Genomic DNA, 27994 nt, shown 5'->3' on the forward strand with positions numbered 1-27994 from the left:
CTCCTGACATTGACTCTTGTCTTTGGGCCCATTTAGTTAAAAAAAAAAAAAAAAAAAGCCTACAGGGGACTCCAGAGGAGATGCTTTGTGCTTGAGGAGGGGAGAGGAAGGGATGCTCTCCCCAAGAATCTCTGGGCCCTCAAGGATGCATTGTGGTCAACCATCAGATCAATACTATTGTGTCACTACTCTTTTGCCTTTTCTCCTCACCCCGTCCCTGGCCTCCCTGAGGTAGACGGAGTCTGCTCTGGCCTGAGGACATTTCTGGGGACATTTGTTGCCCTCAGGAATTGTTCAGGTGTATGCGGGATACAGGCGTTCTCCCCAGCACCCAGGTCACAGCTCTTTGGAGATGTTTGAAATGCCCCCCGATTCTCTTCCTTCCTCCCTTTCTGTTAGTTCCATCAGTGAGACCTCCGCTGGGGCCAGCTGTCTTTCCCTCCCTCACTGGCTGTTCTCCAGGTCAAAATCAAGCCAACAATAATAATAGCAACTTATTGGGTGCTTCCTGTGTGCTGGGACCACCATAAGCCTTACATCCATTATCTCATTTAATTGTATGATGACGTCGTGAAGCAGTTTCTGCCTTACTGATGAGGAAAGTAAGGAGCCGAGTGATTAAAGGACTTAATTAAAGTACCCCAAACCACACAGCTTATCTGTGGTAGGCTGGGATTCGATCCTATTCTTTCTGACATCACCATGCTCTGCTGCTCTGGTGGAGAGAAGCCTGGTTAAGAATGGGGGTCTCCTGGGGCACCTGGGTGGCTCAGTCAATTAAGTGTCCCACTCTTGATTTCGGTTCAGGTCATGATCTCAGTTTGTGAGTGCAAGCCCCTCATGGGGGCTCTGTGTTGACAGCATGGGGTCTGCTTGGGATTTTCTCTCTCCTTCTCTCTGTGTCTCTTCCCCACATGTGCTCTCTCTCTCTCACAATAAATAAACATTTAAAAAAAGAATGGAGGCTCCTGCCAATATGCTTATGACTTCTTGGTTCCACCTGTAAATTAGGAGATTGGGACCCCACAGTTTTGGTTTAACTGTGACATTTCACACAGTTCCTTTTTTCATAGTCTTAACTTTGGGTCCTAGAGTGCTGGGGAGGGCAAGCAGGGCTTGGGGATGTCAGGGGTATAACAAGGGGCTGTGGGCAATGGTGGGAGGCAGAGGTGGGGTGGGGTGGGTCTTGTTGCATGATGTCAGAAAAAGGGGATTCCCGTGCCACCCTCGGGTAAGAGTCCCAGAGGTGGGCCCAGGAGACAGTGCTGGAGACACCAAGAAGCCAGACTGGAGAGCCTTCCCCCTCCACCCCCAGGTAGACCAGAGTATGTTGCCATGATGCGTTGGGTTCCCTGGAGCCCAGGACCAGAGCTTGGGAAGAGAGAGTAGGATGCTTCCCTGGATTTGTTGTGGGTGGAAGGCAAGTGCTCCAGGATAACACCAGGTCCAATGTTGCCCAGAATGTGAGATAGGACGCAGACTCCACCAAGACCTAGAGAGCTCGGTGACACTTTATTGAAGCGATTTTAGGAAATAGGCAGGCATGGGGAGCAGGCAGTTCAGAAGGGTTTGAGACGATCAGAGCGGGGTGACTTTTTTCTCTCCTGTCTTCGTGTCTACAGCTGGCAGCCAGTCCCTGCCTGCTTTTGGAATGCACTTTGGTCTTGAATACGTGGCAGGTATTGGGAAGGCTCACAGTTCCTCAAGTAGGGAAAGATCTCTGTGCCTACGTGGCTCCCCTCTTCCACTCTTCCCCTACCTCTGCTTCCTTCACAGGCCGAGCAAGCATCCTCTGAGAGCGAGGAAGGACACAGGGGGAGGACTGCCCCTCTCCCGTGTCTGCCCTCTTAGGTCTTCCCCGTGGGGCAGGGGGTTTGGTGGATTGCCTTAAGAGTTGTGGTTGTAGCCAAGGCTGGGGACAGGAAAATCCACACTGTAGATATTTCAGAGACAGGGAGATAGAGAAAGAAAGGTCAGGAGAGAGGGAGCAGGAGATCTATTGCCAAACGGATGAGTGGGAGAGGGAGAAAAGGAATAAAGGGGCGGAGAGGAGGGATCGGGAGAGGAGTCACATACGGTGGGGGAGGAGGAGGAGAATAAGGAGGGAGGGTGGATGAGAAGGTGGAAAGAGAAAAGTAAGCAGGAAAGAGAACTTTCCAGAAAAGGGACGTGGCTACCACAGAGGATGGAGAAAGACTCCTGAGCCCGGAGGATTATTCTGCAGGGGGATTCTCCCAGGGCAGTTCTAACACAGGCCAACTGGACTCCCTTCCCTGGTGCACCTTCTGCCTCGCTGCCTTCCCACAGCCTGGCGTGAGCCTGCCTCCCTCCCACTCAGCAGCAGGGCGGTTCTGTGCGGGGCAGTAATTCTAATATTGGCTTCAACGAGGCTGATTTGAAGGCGTTTGGCTATGAACGATCACGGAACATAGTCCTAGGCCATGGAGAACTTTTGGGTTCTTGATAAAATTATTCTATTTTAGCATGAATAATTGAGTTGGTAATGTTTTGTGCGGTGTTGATTTCTTATTCCAATATTCTGATGGTGGGAGTTGTCAGGGGAAGTGGCTGGTGGCTGGGTGGGGACAAGAAGGCAGGAGGTGAGGACACAATATGCCGGCCAGTTTGGCAACATTCCCTGGTGTGAGGGGGGCATGCAGGAGACGGTTCTGTGTGCGGTGAGAGAGCACACACGTGTGAACTCTGGCCGAGATTACACTCAACTTCTTTGGGGGTACCAAGGTCAATCCTAAGCTCACCCCTCCCCCATAAAGGAGTATGGGTGCAGTGGACTTGGCTAGGATGGGGAGAGGAAGACCCTACTTTTGCACCCTTGGTCTGGAAGCCACCGACGGGCAAAGTCCTAGCCTGGGTCTTGGCACAGGGCAGTTGAGTCAGCGTTAGTTGGATTGGATGCCTGGGGACTTTGGAGGGCTCTGGGATGAGGAGCAAGGGGGGTACCTCCTTGAGACAGAGGGATGGGCAAGGTGACCTTAGAACTCACAGACCACTCCCCTCGCCTCTGGCTGTTGATTGTGTGCATGGAGCATCAGCAAAGCGGCAGGCCTTAGGGTTGGGCATTGGGGACCTTGAGGGGGCAGCCGAGGCTGGCGGGGCCCTTTAGCTCCTGTAACTCTTCTTGGTGGATGACGTCTTGGAGATGATACGCATGCTGGAGCTGCTGCCACTCATGCTGCGGCCACTGGTGGAGCTAAAGCCGCCGCCCCCGCCGTAGCCCAGGCTGCTGCTGTAGCCGCCTCCGGCCACACAGAGGCCACCGCCACCTGCACTGTAGCCTGTGCCTCCGGTGGAGGAGACCACGGCTGTGGAGAGAAGGCACAGGGCACGCTGGCACTCTCCTCCGAGTCCCCAAGACCCCCCCTCCCTGGCTCTCAGCCCAGGTGGGCTCCCTCCTGCGGTGCTTTCTTAGGGAACAGGAGTCTCCTCGGACCCGGGGCAGGGGTCAGAGAGGGTGGGCACGGACTCGCCGTCCCCATCACACACTGCTCCACACTGAGCATTCCAATTGAGGGACTGCGCAGTTTTCAGAGCACCTTCACAGCTGTGAGCACGTCGATCTCAACGTGCCCGAGAGGACACTATTACTCCCATCGCCTCCGTGCCACGGAGGAAAAACGGAGGCACAGAGACATCAGGCAGCCTGCCCAGGGTCACACCTGCTCTGTGCTCCTTCCTCCTCTCCACGGGCCTCTCCTATTGGATGGAGCACGAGTTCTCCTCTCCTAGGCGGGATCCTAAGCTCCCCACTGGAACAGGCCCAAAGGCCATCCAGATGAACCTCCCCCAGTTGGAATCACCTAGGCCACATCACTGAAAATCAATGGTTTGTAGTACCTGCTCAAATATGTTCAGTGATGGGGAGCTCACTACCTTGGGATGTGGCTCCCCACCGCCTGTCAAACATGTGAAGATGCCTCTTTGACCTCCCCTCTGTGTGTCCATTTCTCCAGGTGAAGCAAACCCGTCCCTGTTATCAGCTGGGTTTGAGCTCTCCCCGGCCTGGCTTTCTGGCCTCCCTTGGTGGTCTGAGCCACACGGGGCCCAAGGAGACTCGAATTCTCATGCCCGGGACTCAGTGCTCCCTGAATGTCCCCTCATCCTGCTGGACTATTCCGTGAGATGATTCTTCCTGCTCTCCCCTCTGCGAGCCGAGGCCGAGCCGGGTCAGTCACTGCTCTACTTGTTTGGTGAATTTGCTTCAATTCTAGATATGCCTCCTTCCATTTAGCCAGCTTGGTAGCCTCTTGTTAGCTGGGTGCGTTTGATTTCCTGCCAGAACTAGCTAAGCCATCACTCTGCGAGTTGTCTGTCCTGTCCTGTAGCTCAGGTCCTCAGAGACCACAGTAGAGTCCTTCCTGTGGACACGTGACCACACTGGGACAGGCCCTGGGGGGTGAGGTGTCACCACAGGTCTCTCTTGACCCCCCAGAAAGGAAAGGCCAAAGAAGAAAGGGGTCTTCACAGAGCCCTTGAGAGGGTCTTAAAGGCATCCCTGCCCACATCTATCACCAAATCCCTGGTAGTGATGCTATTGCTTTCTGTTTTGACTCCCACTTTTCTATTATCCCAAGACATTTACTCACAGATGTTCACAGGTCCGACACCTTCCCCAGTGAGTCTGTTGCAGGGGGGAAGAGAGAGAGAGACATTTTAATTTGCTGAGAAGCTGATGAGCCCTGGGCTCTTTGCATTTATAGCTGTCAGCACAGAGTGCTTTCTGTGTGCCAGGCCCTGGGCTTAGCAAGCCTTTTGTTCATCTAGCTAATATGAATCCATGAGGGAAATCTAGAAGACAGACCAAGGGAAAGTACATAGAGAAATGGGGAAGGACATGTGTTCACTAGAAAGGGACAGTCAGATTGTAGGTATCTCTGGGCAAACACAGAACCCTGAGATTGAACCCTGAGGTTCAACGACTGTCATTTGTCATGGGTGTGGGCTGGAACGGCTCTGCTTATGGCCTTCTAGGTAGTCGTGGGCCACCTCTCCCCGACACCTGTCTCCTTGAGCCTCTGCCGTGGGTCCAAAAGGAACTATGGGAATGGCTGAGACTGCAGGGTGCCTCTGGGGAGCAGCTGCGTTTTAACCTCGTTTCTGCCCTTGCACTTTCTGTCTGGGGCCGACACTGTAGGGCTCTTGGCGTCTGTGGTGTTTGTTGCCCTAGTGGCATCTGTTTGAGCCTCTCACCTGCACTCCTCGCCCTCCAACAGCTTGCGGTAGGTGGCGATCTCGATGTCCAGGGCCAGCTTGACGTTCATGAGCTCCTGGTACTCCCGCAGCTGCCGGGCCATGTCCTGCTTGGCCTTTTGAAGGGCGTCCTCCAGCTCGGCCAGCTTGTGCTTGGCGTCCTTGAGGGCCAGCTCCCCGCGCTGCTCGGCATCGGCGATTGCGTTCTGGAGTGTGGTACACTGCCAGGAGCACACAGGGGTTTGTGAGCTCGCCCACAGACAGTGCAGTAAGATGTGCGTTTTAGGTTAAAAATATGGGAGGATTTCCTGAAATGGATTTCATGCAAAGGAGGTGGGAGCCTCATCATCTTTAAAAATAATTGGGGCATCTGGGTGGCTCAGTCGGTTGAGCGTCCGACTTTGGTTCAGATCATGATCTTGTGGTTTGTGAGTTCGAGCCCCGTGTTGGGCTCTGTACTGACAGCTCAGAGCCTGGAACCTGCTTTGGATTCTGTGTCTCTCTCTCTCTCTCTTCCCCTCCCCCACTCATGCTCTATCTCTCTCTTTCAAAAATAAATAAACATTAAAAATTAAAATAAAAAATAAAAATGAGAGCAATCTCTGTCCTCCTTGGATAATCTGAGACTTAGCTATAATGGATAAAATGATTTGGGGGGGGGTCCTTTCCAATGCCACACTTCTCTGGATAGTTTTGTCTTGTATGCCCCCAGAGGACAGACTCTTCCCTAGAGGGGGGCTCAATGTCCCTGGGGTGGCGGAAGACTGCACAGTTACATTCCTGGGCAGTCACGTATCTGGGGAGGCTTCTCTGTGCATGGGCTGAATTGGGACCACGCCCGGGTCTGCCGGTGGGCAGGTACATGGATAGACTGTCCTCTGGGAGCTCAGCTTTACCTGTTTCTTCAGGTTATCAATCTCAGAGCGCAGCCTCTGCATCACACGGTTCAGCTCGGAGATCTCCATCTTGGTGGTGCGGAGGTCGTCCCCGTGGCGGCCAGCAGACCGCTGCAGCTCCTCGTACTGGGGGCAGGGGAGTCAAGAGGCAGGGGCCGTCGGGCCAGAGAAAGGATGGCCGTGGCTTCTCAGGGCCCAACAGGCTGCCAGCGCGCTGCTTGGCGGTGCCTCCCTTGGCCCCCCCTGCTACTTTCCATCTAATTCCATCTGCATGGTCTCTTGGCTCTGCCCTTCACTCTCCATGTCCGCGGGCTCCAGCCCACAGCTGGACCCTTCCTGTCTGGGCCTGGAAGTCCCTCCACATCAGGGGTCTTCTCCTCAGAAGCTCAGCAGCATACAGGCGTGCGTGTCACTCTCTGATTTTAAAGCTTTTTTCACATTTGTGACCCCCACCCAGCTCTAACCTGGAAGATGGTATTGTGTAGCCCATGTCCAGCCTTTGCTCCCAGTCCCTCAGCCGCTGCCAGCTGAACCTCTCTTCTCTGGATCCAGGAGACGAGGCCTTGCTCTTGTTCCCACCTTGCCTGTCTTGCTCCTGCTGGCACTGATGGGTGCTACCATCCAGCTGTCCCTTGCTGTCCTCCACAGGGCATTGGAGGTGTGTCTATCCTCCTCCCTGGCAGAGGACTGACCGCCTCCTGCCTGCATCTGGCTGTTCCCTCAGGTCCTGACAGTGCTGCCCAAGGGGTGCTCCCGATGGAGGGACAGCCCCAGGCTGAACGCATATCCCTTTGACCCCATCAGACTGGGACACCTGAGAGGGACAAGGCTGTTGACCTAATTCGCCTTTGAAATCCCAGTTCTCTAAGATTATTTCATGGACTTGGCCTTGACCCCTCACCTTGATCTGGTACCAGGACTCGGCCTCGGCCCGGCTGCGGTTGGCGATGTCCTCATACTGGGCCTTGACCTCAGAGATGATGCTGTCCAGGTCCAGCTTGCGGTTGTTGTCCATGGACAGCACCACGGAGGTTTCTGAGATCTGGGCCTGAAGCTGAGCCAGTTCCTGTGTTGGGGGCCAAAATAAAGAGCTGAAGCAGGGTGTGTGTGTTGGGAGATGGTGGCCAGGGGAACAGACCCCGGCATCAAGGACCTCACTTGCCCTGTTGGGGTGCAGCACCTTGTTTAGGCCCGAAGGGATGGGAGGGACATTAGGGAGATGGCTGAGTTTATGCCATAGCCTTATCAGCACCTCATCTGCAGGCAGAGAGCAGCCTCACAGTAACTCCAGCCAGCATCCTCCAGAAGTCACTCCCCCTATCAAGGGAGTGCACCTTGCTGTGGCCTGTCAGTGCCAGGATGTCTCATGTTCTGAGAAAACACAGCCTTTCACACCAGAAAAAGAAATCCTCTCATGCCAGAACACGGAGTCAGGAGGAGCCAGAAACTCTGCTGCATCTCAATCCTGTTTCCCAACTTGGCTCCTTCCTCCCTTCAGGGATGGGAAATGGAAATCAGCTCGAGACAGCTGAAGGGGCACCGGAACAACACATTTGAGTCTCAGGTCTGCCAAGCAGGTTAGATGGCTTCTCTGAGTCTCAGAGGGGCTCATCCTAGAATTGCTTCCATATGCTTTCCGTGAGGATTAAATCAACTCATATCCACATAACACGATTTTTTGAAAAGGTAAACCACAATCAGTTTGTTAATGATCACTTTCCAGGATCATCTAAGGTGGTGGTTCCCCAAATGGGATCCTCAGACCGGCAGCAGCAGCATCACCTGGGAACTTGCTCGAAGTGCAACATTTTGGGTCCCACCCTAGACTTACTGAATCAGAACTGGTGTTTTAACAAGATGTCTAGAAGATTCTGACACACTCTGAAACCTGAGAGTCATCGGTCCAAAGCAGAAATCTAAGTGAAACTACTCCTTTCCTTTGTTTATTAAACAGCGCCGCTGCTCCATTCTCCCCGCTCATGTATTTCCTGCTTTAAGAAATTACTATGTCATTGTTGTTTCACAATCTGTTTTTCCCAAGTAGTTTTCTGATAGCTGACCTAGCTCAGGGGGTCTCAGCCCACATGCTTGCAGCTGTCAGCATTGAAGTGAGTAAAAAAAAGAGAAAAATGATGCCTTTGTGCCTTATGTGGGCTGCAGGGTGGTCATTGAGCCCGTCCAACTACATGGAGCCCATGCTTCTGCTCCCAGAACATGACCAACTTCCGTTGGGCACCAAACATATGCAATGCACAGGCATATCACGGGTCCTTACCAGGCCTGCTTGGAGGCACACAATGCACCCTGCACCCCTGCCTTGACATCACTGACCCCATCTCTACCATTCTACCTCACTCACTCACCTCCAGCCACCATGGCCTCCTCTGGGCATTCTTGAATCTTCAGTTCTTCAGTTTCTCTTCAACTATCACCCACCTCCTGCCTGCTACGGTTCCTTGTTGTTTCTTTCCATTGCCCCTGCTATGCCTTAAATGGTACAGTTTTCGATCCTCTCTGTCTCTCTTACTGTAACAGAAGCTCCAAAAATGTAGGCGCCTCGTTGTGTCTGCTCAGCACTGCCCCTGTAGCCCCTAGAACAGTATCTGGCATACAGCAGTGCATGACCACATGTGTCTTCAGAAGAACCAGGCCGTTGTGCTGTGTGCTTCTAGAAGCACCCAAGGGCTCATTAATTGCCACCTGGTTTGTGACATTGCATCACCCTACAGCCTCTCTAGGAAGAGTAGCTGATAAGTCTGAGCTGGACTGGGTGAGCCTGGCTGCTCAGATAGGTCTGTGGAAATCACGTATAATTCAATCACAGGGATTTTTTTGTCTGACCAACAGACATGTTTGGTCCAAATGGTCAAGGTGGAATTTCTCACCTCATCTGAGCCCCCAGCTGCCCTGGGGAACCTCATTTTGTTCCTTAGTAGGGAAGGCAGCATCTGTTCCATGAATTCCAGCCCAGGGATGGGGTGGAGGGCAGAGAGAAGATGAAGGAAGGAGTTGTCAGGCTCTGTGCCCAGCCCAGGACCCCAGCCTCCAACGCTTGTGGGGAGAGCGCCTGGCACTGCTTACCGCATCATAGAAAGCTCTCAGGAAGTTGATTTCATCCATTAAGGCATCCACCTTGGCCTCCAACTCCACCTTGTTCATGTAGGCAGCGTCCACGTCCTGGGCACAGAACATGCTGTCACTCTGAATCCCATCCTTCGTGGGTCAGCCAGCCTCTCTGACTGGGAGTTAGGCTGGAGAAGTTCATCTCCCGGGGATGAGGGTGTTTCTTTGTTCCAAGATATGGAGTGGAACTTGCAGGAGGGCCCATACTCTGTGGGGACCAGGGCTCTTGGGGAATGCCCACTCACTCATCAGCTGGTGCCACGTGAACAGATGTCTTTTGTCACCTGCATGTGATCAGGTCAACCCCATCCTGGCTCCTTGGGCCTCTGCTGCCTCTGGGCTCTCTCAGCCTCTCCCCACGCCCTCCGTGGCCTCCCCCCTTCCTCACACTCTCAGCAGCTCCCTGCACCTTATGCACCGCTGCTCCATTCTCCCTGCTCTGGCTGGTATCCCTTCCCTCTGCCTGCCCCCACTGAGCAGGAAGATCCATAACTCCATGGAGCTGATCCCTGTCCTGCCCCTGTCCTCCTGAGCCTGACTTGATGTCCTGGAGACTCAGCTCAGCACAGGGTCCATTTTGCTTGTTTCTCCCCACAGGGACTCCACATGGGGAGGAGCTGGTGTCATGATTTACAGCTGGGACTTTGGAGTCCCAGATCCTGACTCACTGCTGATGATCTGGGTAAACTTGGGCAACGTACTTAACCTGCCTGAGCCTGAGTTTTCTCACTTCTAAAGTAAGACCTGCTTTGGGGCCCCTGGGTGGCTCAGTTGGTTAAGGGTCTGGCTCTTAATTTTGGCTCGGGTCATGATCTCACAGTTGGCCGGATTGATCCCTACATCTGGCTCTGCGCTGACAGCATGGAGCCTGTTTGAGATTCTCTCTCCCTTTCTCTCTGCCTCTCCCTCACTCACACGTGCCCGTGCGTGCACACGCAACCATGAGTGTGCACACCACACAAAATCTCTCCCCGTCTTTAAAAAAACATTAAAAAATGAAGTAAAACCTGCTTCAAAATTTAGTTGCACAGATTAAAACTTGTAAGGCCACTGGCTTCAGTGGCAGCTGTCACTCCCAGAAGGGGCTACGTGGGCTTCAGCGTCAGGAGGGAGAAACCCTGTCCCCTTACCTTCTTGAGCACCACAAACTCGTTCTCTGCTACCGTGCGCCTGTTGATTTCTTCTTCGTACCTGCGGGAAGGATCAAGAAGTGGGTTGTCAAGGTGACCATTTTGTAACATATAAAAATATGGAATTGACATGTTGTATACCTGAAACTAATATAATATTGTATGCTAATTATAAATCAATTCAAAAAAAGTGGATTGGTGTTAGGAGCAGGGTTCTGGGAGTGAGGTCAAACAGTGGGGGCTGTAGGTGGGTAGATAGTGTGGGTCTCCAGAACGGACACGGAGAACGTGCTACCGGAGCACAGCTCCCCTGTTACACATGCCCCACTCCCACCCCAAATCAATTACACAACCGCCTCTGCCCAAACAAAACTCAAACCCAAAACCACAAAAAGTCACCCCCTCATTCCTTCTGAGATTGCATTTCTCAGGGCTCTGACCTTTAGAGGGCTGAGGCTGCATCCAGGGGCCAGCATGCCTGCTTTTTCACCCCCTTGGTATCGCCCCAAGCCAAACAGAAGAGAAGAACAGAGAGGATGGTCTGACCCAGGGCAGACAGTCCCAGGCCTTGGCTGGCTTCTGCGGCCTGTATTGCCCTCACGTGGCCTTGCCGCTCTGTTCTTAGTTGCACTGAACCATGGAGAGGAAGCAGTCCCTCCCACCAGCAGCTGCCCAGGTTTCTCATTCTTCAGTTTGGCCCTTGAGAGCAGCCCCACTCGCCCCGCCCCCTGGGGACACTGGCCTCTGGGAAGGAAGCTCCCCTTCTGCTCGAGGTGATCCTTTTCCTCCCAGCCCTCCTGAGCATCAGTGAACCCCACCCTTTTTAGCAGCTCTGGGCAGCTGGGGTTGGGGCTTTATCTCCTCCACCTACCAGCTGAGTCACCAGGGACAGTCCCTTAACCTCTCAGAGGCTTTTTCTCATCTTTGAATGGCTTGTCCTTATTTTTTTAAAACCACCAAGCACTATCCCGCCTTATGTATACAACCAGAATCTCCCCGCTTTAATGTTGCCTCAGCTGTCCAGTAGGATCTGAGGGAAGCTCTTTCCTGCCATTGAATTTCCAATACTATGCCTTCTCCCAAGTCCTCTGGGAGAACTGTTGTGGTTTTCCTTATTGCTTCCTCGTGCTGCCTTTTAATTAAATCTGAACGTGTTTTCTTTTCTTTTTTTTTTTTTTTTTAATTTTTTAACGTTTATTTATTTTGGAGAGACAGAGAACGAGCAGGGGAGGGGCAGAGAGGGAGACACAGAATCCAAAGCAGGCTCCAGGTTCTGAGCTATCAGCACAGAACCCGACATGGGGCTCCAACCCACAAACTGTGAGATCATGACCTGAGCCGAGGTCAGTTGCCCAACCGACTGAGCCACCCAGGTGCCCCTGAACATGTTTTCTTCACCTAACTCCATGCAACTGTCCTTGTCTTCTGTGTTTTCCAACTCACAGTCACTCTCCCTTCATGGGCCTCTTAGATACCTGCCACAGGAACATGGCTGCCCATCAGCCGGGAGCATGCTCTTCAACAGATCCCCAGCCTGCCCGCCCCAGTAGTTCTCCCCTGTGTCTCTTTCCTTCTCCACCTTTCTATCTCCTCCTCCGGGAAGCCTTCTTGGACTGAAACACGGTTACCTCGTAAATTAGCCATCTGCAATTGCTTTTCTTGCCTATGTCTGCATCATTACATACCTAATCATCTCTATAATAAAAATAGTTAACACTTACTATGTGCCAGGCACTGGTCACCCTACCAAGTATTTCATATGCAAGTTTTGATGTAATATTCTCAATCCCTATGAGGTGGGCACTATTAATATCCCCTTTAACAGACAAAGGACCTGGGTTCAGAGAGTCTGAGGTCATTCAGTTAGTAAGCAGTTGAGCCAAGATTCTAAATCCACTGACTCTAGAGTCTATAGTGCTGTCCAGTAGAACTTTCTGCGACGATAGAGATGCTCTATATCTGCATCGGCTACGGGGCCCGTTAGCCACGTGTGGCAACTGAGCACTTGAGATGTGGCTAGTGTGACGGAGGAGCTAAATTCAAATTTTATTTAATTTTAATTAATTTAAATTAAAATAGCTGCATGCGGGTAGTGGCTACCATTTCAACTCAGTTCAGACCTGAACTCTCATTACATTATACAAAGCATAACCAAAACTGCTTATGAAATTACTTATTTTGTTTGGACCAAGAACATCAGAAATAAATGAAATCAATAAAAATAAGGAGCTTCTTGAATGTACAGGCATGAGCATGCTATCATGTTTAGTGGTGTGTGTGTCTGTGTGTGTGTGTGTGTGTGTGTGTGTGGTTCCGTGGAGGAGGCAGAAGATAGGTCTCCTCTTGCTTTGATCCTGGCCTTGGCCAGGGTTGGGGTGGATGCCCAAACATCGTGCAAGGTAGCCGTGGGACTGAGTGGAACAAATGTGATGGTGAGATTCTAGAGGTTTAAGTCCTAACTCATGAGTTGCCACTTGTATCACATTGGATAAAATAGTTGCTATCTCAGAGCCTTACTTTCCTGTCTGCAGACTTTACCAGATTGTTGTTCAAATCCTGCTGTTTGTGACCATGTCAGTTACCACCCTCTATAGCCCCACCCCCTCCCCAGAGCCTCAACATTCTTGACCACAGGGTCCCCTTGCTTTTTCTGATTCCATCTCACTGCCCTGAGCCTGTGTCCCCTTTCTCCGCTGGACTGGACACTTCTAGAGAGCAGGGCCTCCCAGGAGCTTCAGGGCAGGGACCTCCCAGAAGCTGGTGGAGGGTCCACTCACTTGTTCTTGAAGTCTTCCACCACATCCTGCATGTTCTTGAGCTCCGTCTCTAGCCGTGCCCGCTCTCCACCCAGGCAGTCCAGCTGCCGCCTCAGGTTGCTGATGTAGGCTTCAAACATGGGCTCGATATTGGCCCTGGTGGTTTTATGCTCCTGCAGGAGGCTCCATTTGGTCTCCAGGACCTTGTTCTGCTGCTCCAGGAACCGCACCTGTCCCAGCCAGAGGAGAGAAACTGTGAGGGCTGCCCTGTGCAGCCTCCCCAGAGGGCTCTGGGATACAGGACCCACCAACAGGGCAGAGAGAGCCCTGAAAGACCTTGGAGTCCAGGTAGCAGGCTCCTCTTCCTCATCCTGGAAGGAGCCTGGAATGTCAAGAGCCACCCAAATGTTGGTGCAATGGCCTGGGAGGCAGGTGGTGGCTTGGTTTGGAGATGGGAGAAGTAAGACCAGGACCAGAGAGGCTGGAAATCATCCATATACACCAAATCATGCTGATGTGTGGCAGCTGAAGGAAAGAACACTCCACCACCATGTTCCTGGGTGGGATTTTGATTCCCCCTTAAATGGGCAGGAGATTCTTGGCAGAAAATGTAATCTGTCCACTTCCTTTCTTACGTGATTCTCTAGATCTAGAATCTGAACTCAGTTGCCCATACAGTCCAAGAATGCTGAAATGGGTCACTCTAACGTCGCGTTGAGGGGAACTGGGCACAATCCCAGCCATGTCGACAGCCAACTGTGTGGCCTTGCCAAGCCCCCTCTGCACCCAGGTCCCTTGTGGTCTTGTGCTACTTATTTGGTTTTCTTAAGTTGCACTCATCTGCTCCTTTGTCTGGGAGGCAGTCCTGTGAATATGGGAATACTTTCTCGCTAAACAAAGTCCTTCCTTTGGGAGCAGCTGGAATGACACGCAGTCTCAGAATGAAGGAACAGAGGAGCCTCCCAAACAGAGAAGATGGCAGTGTGCCTACAGAGAGCCTCTAACAAACACCCTACTTCCCCTTCCCACCTTTCTCTTCCTTTGTCACAGGCCGGAGGGCAATCCTGACTCCGAGTCCTTCCATAGCACATCCCCTTTTCTCCACTATCCTCCAGATAAACCAAGAAAAGGAGGGCCCACGTGTTCCCCTCAGAGCCGGCCTCCTGGAAATCTCACATCTGTTGGTGCAAACCCCAGGCCAAGGGGGTTGGCATGGGTGATAAAACTCAAGAAGCACTGCTTCAACAGTCCCTTTGGTTAGATATGGGACCATATGATGAAGCATTTCATAGCCTGTTAGACCTGCACAGTCACCTTGGAGTCTGTCTGTCCAACCCAACCGAGGCCCAAGAAGTTAGGGAACGTTCTCCTAGCAGTAGAGCCTGGGCTGGAAGAGTCTGGCACTCTTCTTTCCAGACCGTTGAACAGCTTCTTCCCAAACAAAAGCAACCAGCTCAGATGTAAACCGGTGGTGGTGCAAAACAAAACAGCTTCTTTCCCTGGACCTGGGGAAACCCCTAAGAGGCCAGGCATCCAGCAGGGTGCACTCGGGGCTGACATCACAGCTTAGCTCTCACCGGAAGAAAAGTGGGAAAGCCGGCCCCTCGCCGGTCACAGACATACCCAAATCACCAGGGAGGCCACCACAGGAGGAACTGCCTCTATTAACTGCACAGGATAAAGTGACCCCAGCCCACTTCCATGAACTGAACTCATAACCTTTCTTTCCTTTGTCCTTTTCCCTTCAAAACGATCCATTTTTGCTGTCTAATTTTAAGCCAAGTACACATTCATTATCCATCAAAAGAACAATGTCCTTGCAGTAGGTCAGACAGCTCTAAAGTGTAGAGATGAACATTTTTCTGCTCCCACCGCAGCAGGGTGGGAAATCACTCCCTCCTTCATCTGGCCGGCAGTCTCCCCAGCCCCCAGCATCACAGGTCCTGGGCAAGTCACAGTAGACCTCAGAAAAGCACAGAAAAGACACATACCCTGGGCACCAGCAACTTTCCCAGTGGGGACCACTTGCCTCTCACCTTGTCAATGAAGGAGGCAAACTTGTTGTTGAGGGTCTTGATCTGTTCCCTCTCCTCCTTTCGTACCCGCTGGAGAGAGGGATCTATCTCCAGGTGGAGGGGGGTCAGGAGGCTTTGGTTGACGGTGACCTCCTGGATGCCCCCGGAGCCAGGCATCATCCCGGCTCCAAATCCATACCCACCGAAGGCTCCCCCAACCCTGTAGCCCATGCCTCCGAGACCCAGCCCATAGCCAGCGCCCCCACCGCTGGCCCGGTTGGAGCGGTAGCCTCCACTGATGGAGATTCTCTTGCTGCCTCCAAAGTTGTGGAGGCTCCTGGTCCCGAAGCCACCCCCAAAGCCACCCCCGAAGCTCTTTCCACCCTGGGAGACGGAGACAGAGCTGAAGCTGGGCCGGCAGCCTGGGAGGAGGCTGGCCGAGGAAGCACTGAAGTTGCGAGTGCCTCCTGACTTGATGGTGACAGAAGATCGTTGGGTCATGGTGGGAGCTGGTGCCAGAGAGGCAGAGGAGCGAAAGTATCAAAGGAACGAGGAGCCTTCCAAGTCTAGCTGTCCCAGGCTCTCCTTCACTTTTATGCCTTTCGAGAACTGGGCTTGGCCGGAGAACATCAAAGACCACTCTGTTGAGTTCATCTCAATGGCATGTCTGGTCACAGCCCATCTTCCTGCCCCCTAATCATCATGGGGAACACCCTACCCAGGGCAGGACCAGGCCTGGTCCAGGTCCTGCTCAGGACCAGGTCCCGAGCCCCCCACCCACCCAGGTTCTCAGGCTCACGCTGCAGACACTCCCACTCTTTCCCAGCTGCTCCTCTCTTTGGATTCCCAGGTCTTAGACTCTGAATTTGATTAGGCCCTTCCTGTCACGGGGAAAGGAAAAGAAACCTCCTTTACTGAGGATTCCATTTGTGCCAGGCCATGTGGTTGGTCATTGCCAGCGTTATGTCACTCGATTCTCATAATAACCTTGTGTGAGTGTGGATGACAAGAATAATAATTGCCAATGTGTATTGAGCAGCTGTTAGCGGTGGCTGCTTTACACCTGTCTTCTCATTTAATCACCATGCAGCACCAGGGGTAGCCGTTATTCTTCTTGTTTTGCTCATGAAGCTACTGAGGCATAGAGTCATTGAGAAACTTGGCTGAGGTCACGTGGCTCATGCCTGCTGAGCCGATGTTAGGGCGCAGTGGTCTGACAGCAGGTTACTCTGGATCTTTGCACCTGACACTGGTGGAAGAGAGATGACTTATCTGAGGGTGGCAGGCACAGGATTTCTTGCCACATTCCTGTCCCCTCGTCTTCTCTCGTCCGTGAGGACCAGGGACATTTAACAATTGCCCTCAGAGTCATTTCTCTTCTTCCTGCCATCCCTCCCAGCCCTTCCTGATTTTAGCCCCTGGTTTTAGACTCATCTTCTCTTGTCTTGGTTCATGGCCTCTCCCCCCTGCCGCTTAGCTTCTTGCACGGCACCCTCATTGATTGTGGTTCAGACTCCCAGTTCCTAGCTCCCACCAGTCCTTAGCGTGGTCCTGAGCCTGGAGCCCACTTCCTCTGAGCCCACATGGGCTGTCCCTAGTCTGGGTGATGCCGAGCTCAGGCCTTATGGGAGGGGTTCAGCAGACTAAATTCAGGAATGTGGGTTAGACATCCTGGATGTCTCACTGCTGCCTGCAATTATGGGCCTAAATGGCTCCCCTGCTTGGTGAAAGCATTGCCCCCAGGGCTGACTTTTAACTCCTCTCCTGGCCTGTTATTTCTCTGCTCAGGTCTGCAAGTTTGAAGCTGTCAGAGAACAATCAGCCCCTTTGCTGGAGGAGGGCTGGGCTGCCCACCCTACGTCAGTGTCCTCAGAAAACAGTCTGGTTTTGGGAGGGGATGGTATCGCCTTGAATGACATACAGAGTAGGGAGGATGGACACAGCTTCTGCCCGGGGGCTTGGGCTTCTCAAGGAAGGCATCCCAGCGTGAGGCCAGAGGAAGTGGGCAGAAAGACCAGGAGGGAGTCTAGCCAGCAGTTGGTGCCCCCTCCATCCCTCCCATCTCCCGAGTCCAGCATTCTCCGTTCTGAGGGAAACGGGGAGGGTCTGATGTGCATTGGGGACTGCATCCCCATTCCAAACAGAGGGCTGGACACCAAACACATTCCACATGCATTTAATAGACACATTCCAGGGAGGGAATGTGTCTCACTCCCAGCAGGCAGCTCATAAGCACCCTGAGACAGGTGGGGCTGACAACCTGGCGTTGAGATGGCCTGGAAAACACTGACTCCCTAACTCTGCAACTGGAAGGTGGGGAGAAGGAAGGAGGAGCTGAAGCGGGGGAGGTCTCTGCACGATAAGCTGAATGTGAATCTTGAAGGAGGGCGGGCGGTGGCACAGGGAGGGGACAGGAGCACTGTGGGGACGGCCAGGAGGGCGGAGGCTGGCTTAAGTTGGGGAATGGGGTTTAGCCAGGGCACCAGGCTTCCTTCCCAGCAGCACGGGCAGGCCTTGTGGAAGGGGAGAAGAAGGAGAAGGACCCAGGTATCCTGTCTGCGAGTGCAGGCAGGCCAGGTCTGCAAGCAGGCAGGCTTCAGGGCAGGGGTGAGGAAGCGAGGTGGCCGCACTTAATGCTTGTAGCTCTTCCGGCTGGAGGATGTGGTGGAGACAAACTTGACACTGGAGCCACTGCCCCCGAGGCCCCGGCTGCTACTGGCACTGAGGCTGGAGCCGCCCAGGCCTGCACCCAGGTTGTGCCCGGTGCTGGTGGTGAAGGAGTAGCCGCTGCCCCCACCTAGACCCAGGCTTCCACCTCCAGTGCTGCTACTACCGCCGTAGCCGCTGGAAACGGTGGAGGTGACCACAGCTGCCAGAGGAGAGGAGACATAGTCAGAATCAAGGGCAGGAGAGAAGACACCTAGGGTGTCAGGGCCTGTGCCCTTAAGTCTGTGGGTGGGGGGTGGGGTGGGGGTGGGGGTGGGGATAGGGTTGTCTGGTCAGGCGGCTGCTTTATTCCCTGCCCACTTGGTGAGATCTCTGTCCTGTGCTCAGCCCCGTTTTCCCTGGGCTGTAATGCCAGGCAGCCTTCCAGTCTGGAATGGCTTCCTGCCTCCCCTCTGCTACTTGGTGCCTCGCTTCCTTCCAGAACTTAATGGAGACTTCTGTCCTCCGGGCCGCTGTCCCATCACACTCGCCTGTGGCTCTGTCCCCGTCTCTCTCCGTGGGCCTGGCTCTGGTGTCTCCTTTCCTTCTCAATGGCATGTACATGCCTCCCTTGGTGTTCCCAGCCCCCACACCCTGAATCCCAGAGTGGGGCTGGAGTCATCTTGATAGACTGAGGGACAGATGACCCCCTGGCTGGCCAACTCTGCTCCCATTCTACCCCCTACCTGTCTTTTCCTAACTTTTATAACCACCCAATCACCTTCAATATTCAGTACCCTATCTGGGGCTCTTCAGAAGGGAAAATAAAAAATAAAAATGGACTCTGTTATAGAATGAGTTGTGTCTTCCAAAAAAATGTGTTGAAATCTTAACACATGGCTGTGAATGAAACCTTATATGGAAATGGGACCTTGCAGACAGAATCAAGTTAAGAGAAAATCATTAGGGAGGGCACTACCCCAGTATGACTGGTGTCCTTCTAAGAAGAGGAAAGGCATCCATGTGAAGACAGACACATAGAGAAAGGGCCAGGTGATCACAGAGACAGCAATCAGAATGATGCAGGGCAAGGAACACCAAGAGTTGACAGCCACCTCTGGAAGCTAGGAAGAGGTGAGGAAGGAGTCCCCTCCAAGTGTCAGAGGGAGCAAGGCCTTGTCGACGCCTCCGCTTTGAATTGCTAGTCTCTAGAACCGTGAGACCCTACATTTCTGTTTTAAGCCACCCAGTTTGTGGTACTGTGTTGCCGCGCTAGATAACAAACAGAGACTTTCAGGTGCTTTCAAGAGAAAAGAAACTTTAGAGGTTATAGCATTCATCCCCAAAACTGGCTTTGAGGGTCTCTGGAGCCACTAGCCAAGGGTATCAGCGAGGGAGGACACCTGGGTAGTTCAGAGGGCTCTGGCGTCTAGAATCATCGGTTACAATAATCAGTGCTTTTGTGAATCCCGCATTCATGAAAACCAAACTCACTCATACACTGTGAAAGTCATGTCTGTTAGCCTCACGATGCCAGCACTGAGCTCTGTGAATGAGTGTTCTTCACACTGCTGGACCATTCCAGCTTGCCAACACCCTTCCTTGTTCCTGAGCAGTGGCACCCAAATGCCCTGTCTTATGTGCTCTCGCTACCTTGGAAAACCTTGGTAACCTTCTGTCGTTTATGCTCTGCAGAGCATAACTGAGCGGTAGGGCTTCTCTCTACACTGTTCCGGAAAGGGGCTGCCTTACAGCAAGGACCTTGGACCCAGTGCGAAGGCTCCCTTTGAGGGCCGAGGGCAGACCAGGGTTTCATAAATCCCATCTGTGCTAAATGCTCATCTCTGAGCTAGACCTGCACCCCCAGCAAGAAAGGTGTGGAGTCCCGGGAGGTTGGGGGGTGGAAGCTGTGTGTTTTCTAAACCCATGCAGAAGAGTTCCAGCAAACCTCCTATCACCGTCTCTGTGGTGTCTTTCACTTGCAGAGAGGTTAGCCTTGGGACATCAAAGATTCTCTCTTAAAAAAAAAAAATTGCAGGGGCACCTGAGTGGCTCAGACAGTTAAGTATCTGACTCTTGGTTTCAGCTCAGGTCATTAACTCATGGTTCTGGAGTTCAGCCCCATACTGGGCTCTCTGATGTCAGTGGGGAGCCCGCTTTGGACCCTCTGTCTTGCTCTCTCCTCCCCTCCCCACCTTGCATGCTCACACACACTCTCTCTTAAAAAAAAAAAAAAAAAAGACTCCCAATATGGCTCTCATTTTAAAGAAGTTAAGACCTCAGACCTCAAAATGAACCTGATTCGTGGGCTCCCCTCCAATGCCACATGCACGCCCTCCACCCTCCCACACGATGCCTGTCCCCAACCACATGCACACCAAATGATGTGAGAGGATGTCATACTCACAGATGTTAACTGGAGAAACACCCTCACCACTCAGCCTGGTTGGGAGGAAGGGGGAGAAGAAGGTTACTATTACGTCCAGCAGCTTGTGGGCATTTGAAACAACATTTCTGCAATTAAGTGCATTCAAGAACCCTTTATTATTTTTATTGCAGAAGTAATGGAGGTTGAAATTATTTAAATACTAGTAGTATTGAAAACAATAATCTAATGAATGAAATAATGTGGAGTTTGAGGTTCTTAGGAGTAAAGCCTGTAATCTCAAAGACACATATTTTTGGTTCAAACTAGGTAGACACCTGGAGAAAATTAAAGCTAATCATACACTAGGGTCAGTTGGAAAGGCAGGGCTTGTTAAGGAACAAGGAGATTTCTCTCTCAACAATGGACTGTTGTCATGCGCGGGGCAGTGCTGAGGTGATTATAGGTGTGGAGAAGAGTCTGAGTCATAAACATAACAATAACAATAATCAGCCTATTACTGTAGCAACTAGAGTAATTTTGCTTTACCATGCTAAGGACAGAACCGGCATTCATTCATAAACACATACTTAGAACATTAAAAGGACCTGTTACCTACATTATGCTGTTCAATTCTCTCAGTGACCCCATTAAGTCGGTATTATGATCTCAGTTTGATGGATAGGGAAAGGGAAGCGCAGAGAAGCTGACAAAGTTGCCCAGTTTTGAAGCCAGACTCATTTGGGTCCGAAGCCCGTATCTCCAGCCACTAAACTGAGCGATTGCTAAGATTTTCTCAACACTTACTATGTACCATGCATTGTTCCAAGAACTTTATGTGCATTTCCTTGTTTCAACCCTCTGAATAACGTACGAGAGAGAAACCATGGTTATCTTCATTTTACAGATGAGGAATGGAATGCTAAAGTAATCTGCCCTCGGTCACACAGCTGGTAATTGGCAGAGCGCAAAGGTCCCACCGAGCTTTGGGGCTCTGATGGTTTGGCCTCTTTATTCCATCACTGAATAAACTGAGGACCAGAGAAGGGATACTGACTTCCCTAAGGTTATGCGGCTAGTTTGTGGTAGGTCTGTACGCCCAGATCCCGGGACAATTTATTCTCAGCCCAGAGCCTTTCATACCACATATCCAGACCTGCCACATAACCCAAATTCTCCTTTGATAGAATTTGATGACCTAGGACCTGATCAGATCCTAGATTTCTACGGGTGCCCAAAGCAGTTGTACTTCCAATAATGATTTACTGGCCTGGAAAGAAATTATGCCTGTTTTCTTTTTCTTTCTCATAGTCCAGTTCCACCTGCATTTTGCTCCCTTTTCCAGGAGAGAAGGGGGCCACAGCAACCCGAGCCCCTAGGAATGCTCCGGCAGCTGGAATAGAGCAGGTGCATAGCCCCCCACCTGCATTCCTCGCCCTCCAGCAGCTTGCGGTAGGTGGCGATCTCCACATCCAGGGCCAGCTTCACGTTCATGAGCTCCTGGTACTCCCGCAGCAGCCGGGCCATGTCCTGCTTGGCCTTCTGCAGGGCCTCCTCCAGCTCTACTAGCTTGGCTCGCGCATCCTTGAGGGCCAGCTCTCCACGCTGTTCTGCGTCAGCAATGGCCGTTTGCAGGCTGGAACACTATAAGAAAAGGAGGAAGCCGTGAGCTTTACTGACAGCCCCTGGAGGTGCAGCGCTTTTTAGGCAGGGGTCCTGGAAGCATGGCAGAACGACCCAGGAGAAATGAGTGTGCAAGGAGCTCTCGGCTCTGCCCAAACTCCACCTGCTTCTTGACGCTGTCGATCTCGGCTCTCAGCCTCTGGATCATCCGGTTCATCTCCGAGATCTCTTGCTTGGTGTTGCGGAGATCATCCCCGTGCCGGCCCGCTGTGACCTGCAGCTCCTCGTACTGATGGAATTAGAGCAGACTCAGTCACTGCCTCAGACGCCTGGGCTGGGCACTCCCTGTGTGCACAGCCTGGCTCTCAGTGCCACCAGCAGGCCCACCCATTCGCTGATCATTCACACATTCCCTCGCTCATTCACTGAGGTGCTACTTCTTAGGCACATCTACTTGCCAGGCATGTGCTAGGCTCTGGGAATATCAAAGAGAGCATAATCAGACCCTTGCTTAGAGTTTATTGGGGGACATAGACCTTAAATAAATTAGCGTATTATTGAGTTGATATTTCCAAATTGGGATAAGTTCCCCTTAGGAAGTGAACAGGGGAGTGTAACGAAGGAATCTGACCCAGATATGGAAGTTGTGGGGAGGGGCCCAGGGAAGTCCTTCCAAAGATGGAGGTGCTCCGGCTGTGTGTTGAAAGATGGGAAGGGGTGACCTAAGTCACAGGCTGGGGAGAAAACATTCCAGACAGGGGAAATAGCCTGTGTGAAGACCCTACAGCAGGAAGGAGCATGGTGAACTGTAGGAGTGGGAAGGTGACTTGGTCACTGTCCTTGGGGCTTTCAGTCAAGGGGCATACATCCAGACCAATGTGACCATGAATTTTGGTAGCCCTCCAGATGTCAGTGCTGGGGGAGCAGGAGTGTGCTGCAGGGAATCCGTGTTGGATGGAGCCGGGCTGGGGGGGCACAGTTCTGAAGACTTTGTAACCAAATCCCGCATCTGAGGGAGCTCTCCATCTGGTGGTGCCTATCCAGGATGCACTCATTTAGGAGAAACAAACGCCCCCTGTCTCTTGCCCACACCTTTACCAAGGAAGAAGAGAGTCCCTGCTGGAAGGAAGATCTGTCTGGCTTTGAAAGCGCTGAGTGGCCCAGCTGCTCTGTTTCTAGATAGACACGGTTAAAGGGAACAACAGGCCCCGCCCCCAAAGAGAATTGTTCACTGTAAATCAGCTACTATGAATTTCAGCTTAAGCGCATCCCACCTCCACTCGCTGTCTGTCTCTGCCTCCACTCTGTGCACACGTGGCACCTGACACCCTCTTCCTTCCTTCCTACCACGTTGCAGGGATAGGGGCTAAGGCAGTGCACTGAGCGTGGCAAAAGATGGAATGCCACATGCAAGTGAGCTCCCGAGTCTGAAAGGGGTCTGGATTTGTCAGGGAGCTGATCTCATGGATTGGACTAGCCAGTCTACCACACCCTCCAAAGCCAAACCTTCTTCTGGCCATCTGTGACTTTGGACAGTAGCTCTCCATGGTCATCCCCACACCCCTCTTCCTGATACAACCTCTCTTGCTTGGCTAAGTGCCCATTTCTGCCTTCTAGCCCCACAGGACTGCTTATTCAGCCTTAAATACCATCTCCGTCCTTGGTAAGCTATTGTCCCTGGATGCTTCCAAATGGACTGAAGACCCACCTCTTCTTGGAGGCTTTTTATTAACATGGTCTTTTCCCTTTCTTGACGCCCCCCCCCCCTTCCATTTACTTCATGGTCTCTCACACCAAAAATAAACTGTTTGCAGTTTATTTAGTTACAACTCTGTAACCCTACTTGACATACATGTGTCGAATGAATAAGCCATTTAGAAATAGCTTTATGACTATTTCTTGGTTGTTTCGGAGTCTCACCCAGCCCCAACGAAATCATAAGTGATGTGGGGACGATGGCTGTCCTGAGCACTCAACATTGCCTGACCACATATTAATGTGTATGGTTGGGTTTCCATACGCATTTCAGGTTGACTTTGCCTAGCACCAGACACATCTGCCATGTTGAAATAAACAGAAATGCTCATGTATTTCCCGAGGTTTGTGGCTAATAGTTACATGCTTATTTGGGGCTTCTGATAACACTAGTCCCAGAACCTATCATAGAGGTGCCCACACTCACCTTGGTCTGGTACCAGGACTCAGCCTCGGCCCGGCTGCGGTTGGCAATGTCCTCATACTGAGCCTTGACCTCAGCGATGATGCTGTCCAGGTCAAGGCTGCGGTTGTTGTCCATGGACAGGACCACAGATGTGTCACTGACCTGGGTCTGCATCTGGGACAGCTCCTGCAGGGCCAGTAAACTCAGCGTCACCAAGGCATGAAAAGGAGGGATCTTGAAATCACACAATTGACTACCCATCTAGGTCAGGAATCCTTTCTTCGGCATCCCTGGCAGGGAGTCTTCCAACCCTTCCCTGGGCACTCACAGCTATTTATGGACTCCTATGCCAATCGCTGAGAAGCTTCTGGGTCACAGATCAGTGTGATGGGGGTGTGTCCCCCAGCATAGCTTCCCAAGACCCCTACCTGTGTGTTTTCCTTGGGCATGAAGGGTGGCTCAGTGTTCTCTGGTCCAAATTATACTAAGCTGAATATGACATGTTGATTGATATGCCAGCATAAAATGTTTCTTTAGGATAGAGTGAAGTTTAGGACCCTGTTGCCCCCCCCTACAATGTGACTTCATCACTCTCTACTTCTGTCTCCCCTTTAAAGACCCAGGTCTCTGCCTTCACAGTGGCAGTGCTGAGAATGAGGCACCTTCAGAGGGCAAGAAGCACCCTGACCAATGAGCTGAGGGGCAGTTGGCATTTTTGAACTTTTTTGGGAGGGGAGAGGGAGAGGTGGTCTTAATCCTGTGGGAATGCTACCCGGGGACTTGGGATTCGAGAATTGGCACTCCCTCCTTGCTATGCTGTGGGGTGGAGGTTTGAAGCCTTGGAGCTGGAGTAGGGTTTAAGGTGGCAAGATTTCAAGCAGTTCTCCCAGGTCCCCATGATCACCCCAGCCCCATCTTAGAGTATCTGGGCAAGATGCTGGGTGGAGTCCCTATATAGATAACATTGTCTGCAGCATCTTTTTCTTTCCAGGCTCCAGACCTAGGAGGGACAAAAACATTTGCAGGCTCTTACCGCCTCAAAGAGCATCCGTAAGAAGTTGATCTCGTCTGTCAGAGAATTGACCTTGGCCTCCAGTTCCACCTTGTTCATGTAGGCTGAGTCCACGTCCTAGAACAACAGCACGGGATCCTTCTCTGACACCACAGCCCCAAGCAGTGGGTCCAGAAGAAGTTGGACGGACTCCTCCCTGGCCCTTCCAGGTTGGATTTTAGCAAACTCTGAGTCTGGGGTTTGGGGTTGGGGTGGGCGACTGCAGAGAATGGGAGCTTGAGTTCCCTGAGCTCACAGAAACCCAAGCAGGGTCAGTGGGACCATAAATACAGAGGGAGCCTTTTGGCAGGTTTGAGCTCTCCAGATACTGTCAAGGGTTATGGGACATTTCTTGGGCGTCCCAAGGGTTGAGTCACCCCACACTCCAAGATTCAGTTTCGAATCTTCTCCTTTGAGAGACTTTTCCACCTACCTTCTTCAGGGCCACAAACTCATTCTCAGCAGCGGTGCGCTTGTTAATTTCATCCTCGTACCTGTAAGCACAGAGAAGAGGAGGCGTGATGTTGAGCAAGTGTTCGGTTGAATTCTTCCAGGCTGAAATCTTCCCTTGCTTCTGGTGTAGCAAGAGTTCAGAGACCTCAAAGCCTTTCCAGCTCTTCCACCTGACCTGTGTGTGACTTCGGGTGATTCACTTCACCTCTATTTCTCCTTCTATAAAAGGGGAAATCATTTCTTCTGCCAGAATTTTTTTTTTCTTCTTTCTTTTGTAAGACTAGAAGGTGAGCATGGAACTTATAGGAATAGAAATGTGTACTTATGCAACTCCATCGTCTCGGAGATGCACAATTCCAATATTTAAAAAAATTTTGTGGGGTAGGGGTGCCTGAGTGGCTTAGTCAGTTGAGCACCTGACTCTTGATTTCAGTTCAGATCACGATCCCAGGGTTGTGGGATGGAGCCCCGCGTCGGGCTTAAGATTCTCTCTCCTCTCTCCCTTTGCCCCCTCCCCTGCTTGTTCTCTCTCTGCGAGAAAAAAAATTAATTTTATGAGGTAAAATTTGTCTGTTCAGGAAACTGTTCTGGAAGATTCTGATGAATTTTCACCAAACCTCAGAGCAGCTGTGTAAGTAGTATGCTTTTAGTAAGTAGAGTAGTAGCTCCACCTCAGAAGCCAAGGGTAAGCCAGCTAAAGGGTTAGGGAGGATCATCCCTTTTTGTTGGATACCTCAAGTACTGCAGCCTGGATGATGGCCAGTGAAATTTTGCCTCCCCCAGGAGGATCGCCTTGTTTACACTCAAAAGCATTTGCCCTGGAAATGCACCATTTCAATAGTAGAGCCCACATCCAGCAGAACTAAAGAATATGCTGGCTGTGAAATAGTATTATGCTTTCCAGAGTAGCAATGTTGTGTTTGATGATGCACACATCCCTTTGAGGTCATGTGGACAGATTAAAATAGACTTCTTGTTAATAGTGATGCACGAGATGGGAGTCCGTTTGTTATCCCACACCGTGCTGTCTTCATCTCACGGGATATTGACTGCAGGTTCCAAATCACCCTGCTGGCACTGGCATTGGCTCCTTCGCACCCAGCTGGTCCTTATAAATAGGAGCCCTGGGATGACCGTGTGTGACCAGGAGCCCATCTCCCACTTACCTGACTTTGAAATCTTCCACAATATCCTGCATATTCCTCAGCTCAGCGTCCAGCCTGCCCCTCTCAGTGGTGACGCTGTCCAGCTGCCGGCGGAGGTCATTGATGTAGGCCTCGAAGAAGGGCTCCAGGTTCTGCCTCACCGTCTTGGAGCCCTGCTCTTGGAGGAGCTCCCACTTGGTCTCCAAGACCTTGTTCTGCTGCTCCAGGAACCGCACCTGCAGGGAGGGAGCAGGAAATCTTGAGAAACTGGGGAGGCAGAGCCAGACCCTCCAGTTAACAAGGGGGAGAAGAAAAATACGCTTTTTACCTGATACCCATCTGCCAGCTATATAATTGACATCTCCAAATGGAAATGAGACAGCCCTTGAAGCTACCCCCACAGTTCTCTGGGGCTTCCATAGAACTGGTGTGCTCAGCTCAGAGGTCTCTTTGGGGAGACTCTACTCTTGGGTTGAGGGTCTGGACAACACTTGCTCTGGGTTAGGTTAGTTTGCTCAGTGGAAACTTCCTGTGGAGAACAAGTTAACTCTTTTCTTCAGAGTTGGCTGAACCAGCCAGGTGGCTCCCAGGGAGGATGAGGGAAATTTCCACAAAGACCTGTGGGGTGATTTGGCCCCACTGGCAAGGGACCTGTCCAGCGGACGGCTCTTCCATAGGGTGTCCTGGTGGGGGCCTGTCCAAGAGTTCCTGCTACCCGGACCCAATGGCACAGATGCAGCCCCCGCCTCACCTTGTCAATGAAGGAGGCGAACTTGTTGTTGAGGGTCTTGATCTGCTCCCGCTCCTCTTTCCGCACCCTCTGGATGGAGGGGTCGATTTGTAGGTTGAGGGGAGTCAGGAGGCTCTGGTTGACGGTGACCTCTTGGATGCCTCCAGGGGGGCAGACGGGGAAGCCCGAGGCCCCATAGCCTCCTCCGGCTCCGCCCCCATTGCCAAAGCCACTGGCGACCCCAAACCCGCTGCCGGCCCTGCCGCCAAAGCCACTCCGGAAGCTGCCGCCGCACCCCCCGATGGAGACCCTCCTGGTGCCCCCCAGGTTGTAGAGGCTGCGGCTCCCGAAGCCTGCCCCAGCGCTGCTCATTCTTCCCAGCCCCGCGTTGCCTCCCGTGGAGCGGCTCACGGAGACGGAGCTGAAGCGGGAGCGGCCGGTGGCAGGGGTGGTGGCCGAGGCTGTGCTGAAGCCCCTGCGGCTGCCGGTCTGGAAGGTGATGCTGGACTGCCTGGACATGGTGGCTGAGCGAGGCTGGCAACGAGAGCTCCCGACACGGGTGCGCGTGAAGGGGGATGGAAGAGACCGGGCATCTGGGGCGCCCCGGGCCGCCTGGGCTTTTATGGGTCTCGGGGAGGGGCGGGCACTGCTGATGGAGGCCTCTGATGGCATCCCCCAGGCATTCGCCAACC

At 52.3% G+C, this 27994-nt stretch overlaps 2 protein-coding genes across 2 annotated transcripts; both read right to left on the reverse strand.

Moving 5' to 3' along the window:
- Positions 1-1491: 1491 nt before the first annotated feature.
- LOC123590112 (keratin, type II cytoskeletal 5-like) lies at positions 1492-15800 on the reverse strand. The gene is made up of 9 exons (XM_045462969.1): positions 15150-15800; positions 13135-13343; positions 10358-10418; positions 9186-9281; positions 7006-7170; positions 6105-6230; positions 5209-5429; positions 4605-4639; positions 1492-3323 (listed from the first exon to the last, which is right to left on the reverse strand). Exons 1-9 carry the CDS (start codon positions 15627-15629, stop codon positions 3121-3123), a joined length of 1596 nt encoding a protein of 531 aa, XP_045318925.1. The 5' UTR covers positions 15630-15800; the 3' UTR covers positions 1492-3120.
- Positions 15801-17288: 1488 nt separating this feature from the next.
- On the reverse strand, positions 17289-27927 carry LOC123590108 (keratin, type II cytoskeletal 75). Its single transcript, XM_045462964.1, has 9 exons — positions 27324-27927; positions 26594-26808; positions 25408-25468; positions 24957-25052; positions 23945-24109; positions 21926-22051; positions 21563-21783; positions 20182-20216; positions 17289-17997 (listed from the first exon to the last, which is right to left on the reverse strand). The coding sequence occupies exons 1-9, from the start codon at positions 27819-27821 to the stop codon at positions 17759-17761; spliced, it is 1656 nt and encodes a 551-aa protein (XP_045318920.1). The 5' UTR covers positions 27822-27927; the 3' UTR covers positions 17289-17758.
- Between the last annotated feature and the right edge of the window lie 67 nt (positions 27928-27994).

The sequence above is a fragment of the Leopardus geoffroyi genome, chromosome B4, assembly GCF_018350155.1.
Source record: "Leopardus geoffroyi isolate Oge1 chromosome B4, O.geoffroyi_Oge1_pat1.0, whole genome shotgun sequence".
In the NCBI taxonomy this organism is placed as follows: domain Eukaryota; kingdom Metazoa; phylum Chordata; class Mammalia; order Carnivora; family Felidae; genus Leopardus; species Leopardus geoffroyi.

Excerpts from the sequence above, each read along its gene's own strand:
- LOC123590112 (XM_045462969.1), bottom strand. The coding sequence starts at position 15,629 with ATGACCCAACGATCTTCTGTCACCATCAAGTCAGGAGGCACTCGCAAC. Across the intron at positions 10,419-13,134 it reads GTGGAAGACTTCAAGAACAA|GTACGAAGAAGAAATCAACA; the intron begins GTGAGTGGACCC and ends TCCTTCCCGCAG. Across the intron at positions 6,231-7,005 it reads AGTCCTGGTACCAGATCAAG|TACGAGGAGCTGCAGCGGTC; the intron begins GTGAGGGGTCAA and ends CCCTGCCCCCAG.
- LOC123590108 (XM_045462964.1), bottom strand. The coding sequence starts at position 27,821 with ATGTCCAGGCAGTCCAGCATCACCTTCCAGACCGGCAGCCGCAGGGGC. Across the intron at positions 22,052-23,944 it reads AGTCCTGGTACCAGACCAAG|TACGAGGAGCTGCAGGTCAC; the intron begins GTGAGTGTGGGC and ends TAATTCCATCAG. Across the intron at positions 21,784-21,925 it reads TCGACAGCGTCAAGAAGCAG|TGTTCCAGCCTGCAAACGGC; the intron begins GTGGAGTTTGGG and ends CTTTTCTTATAG.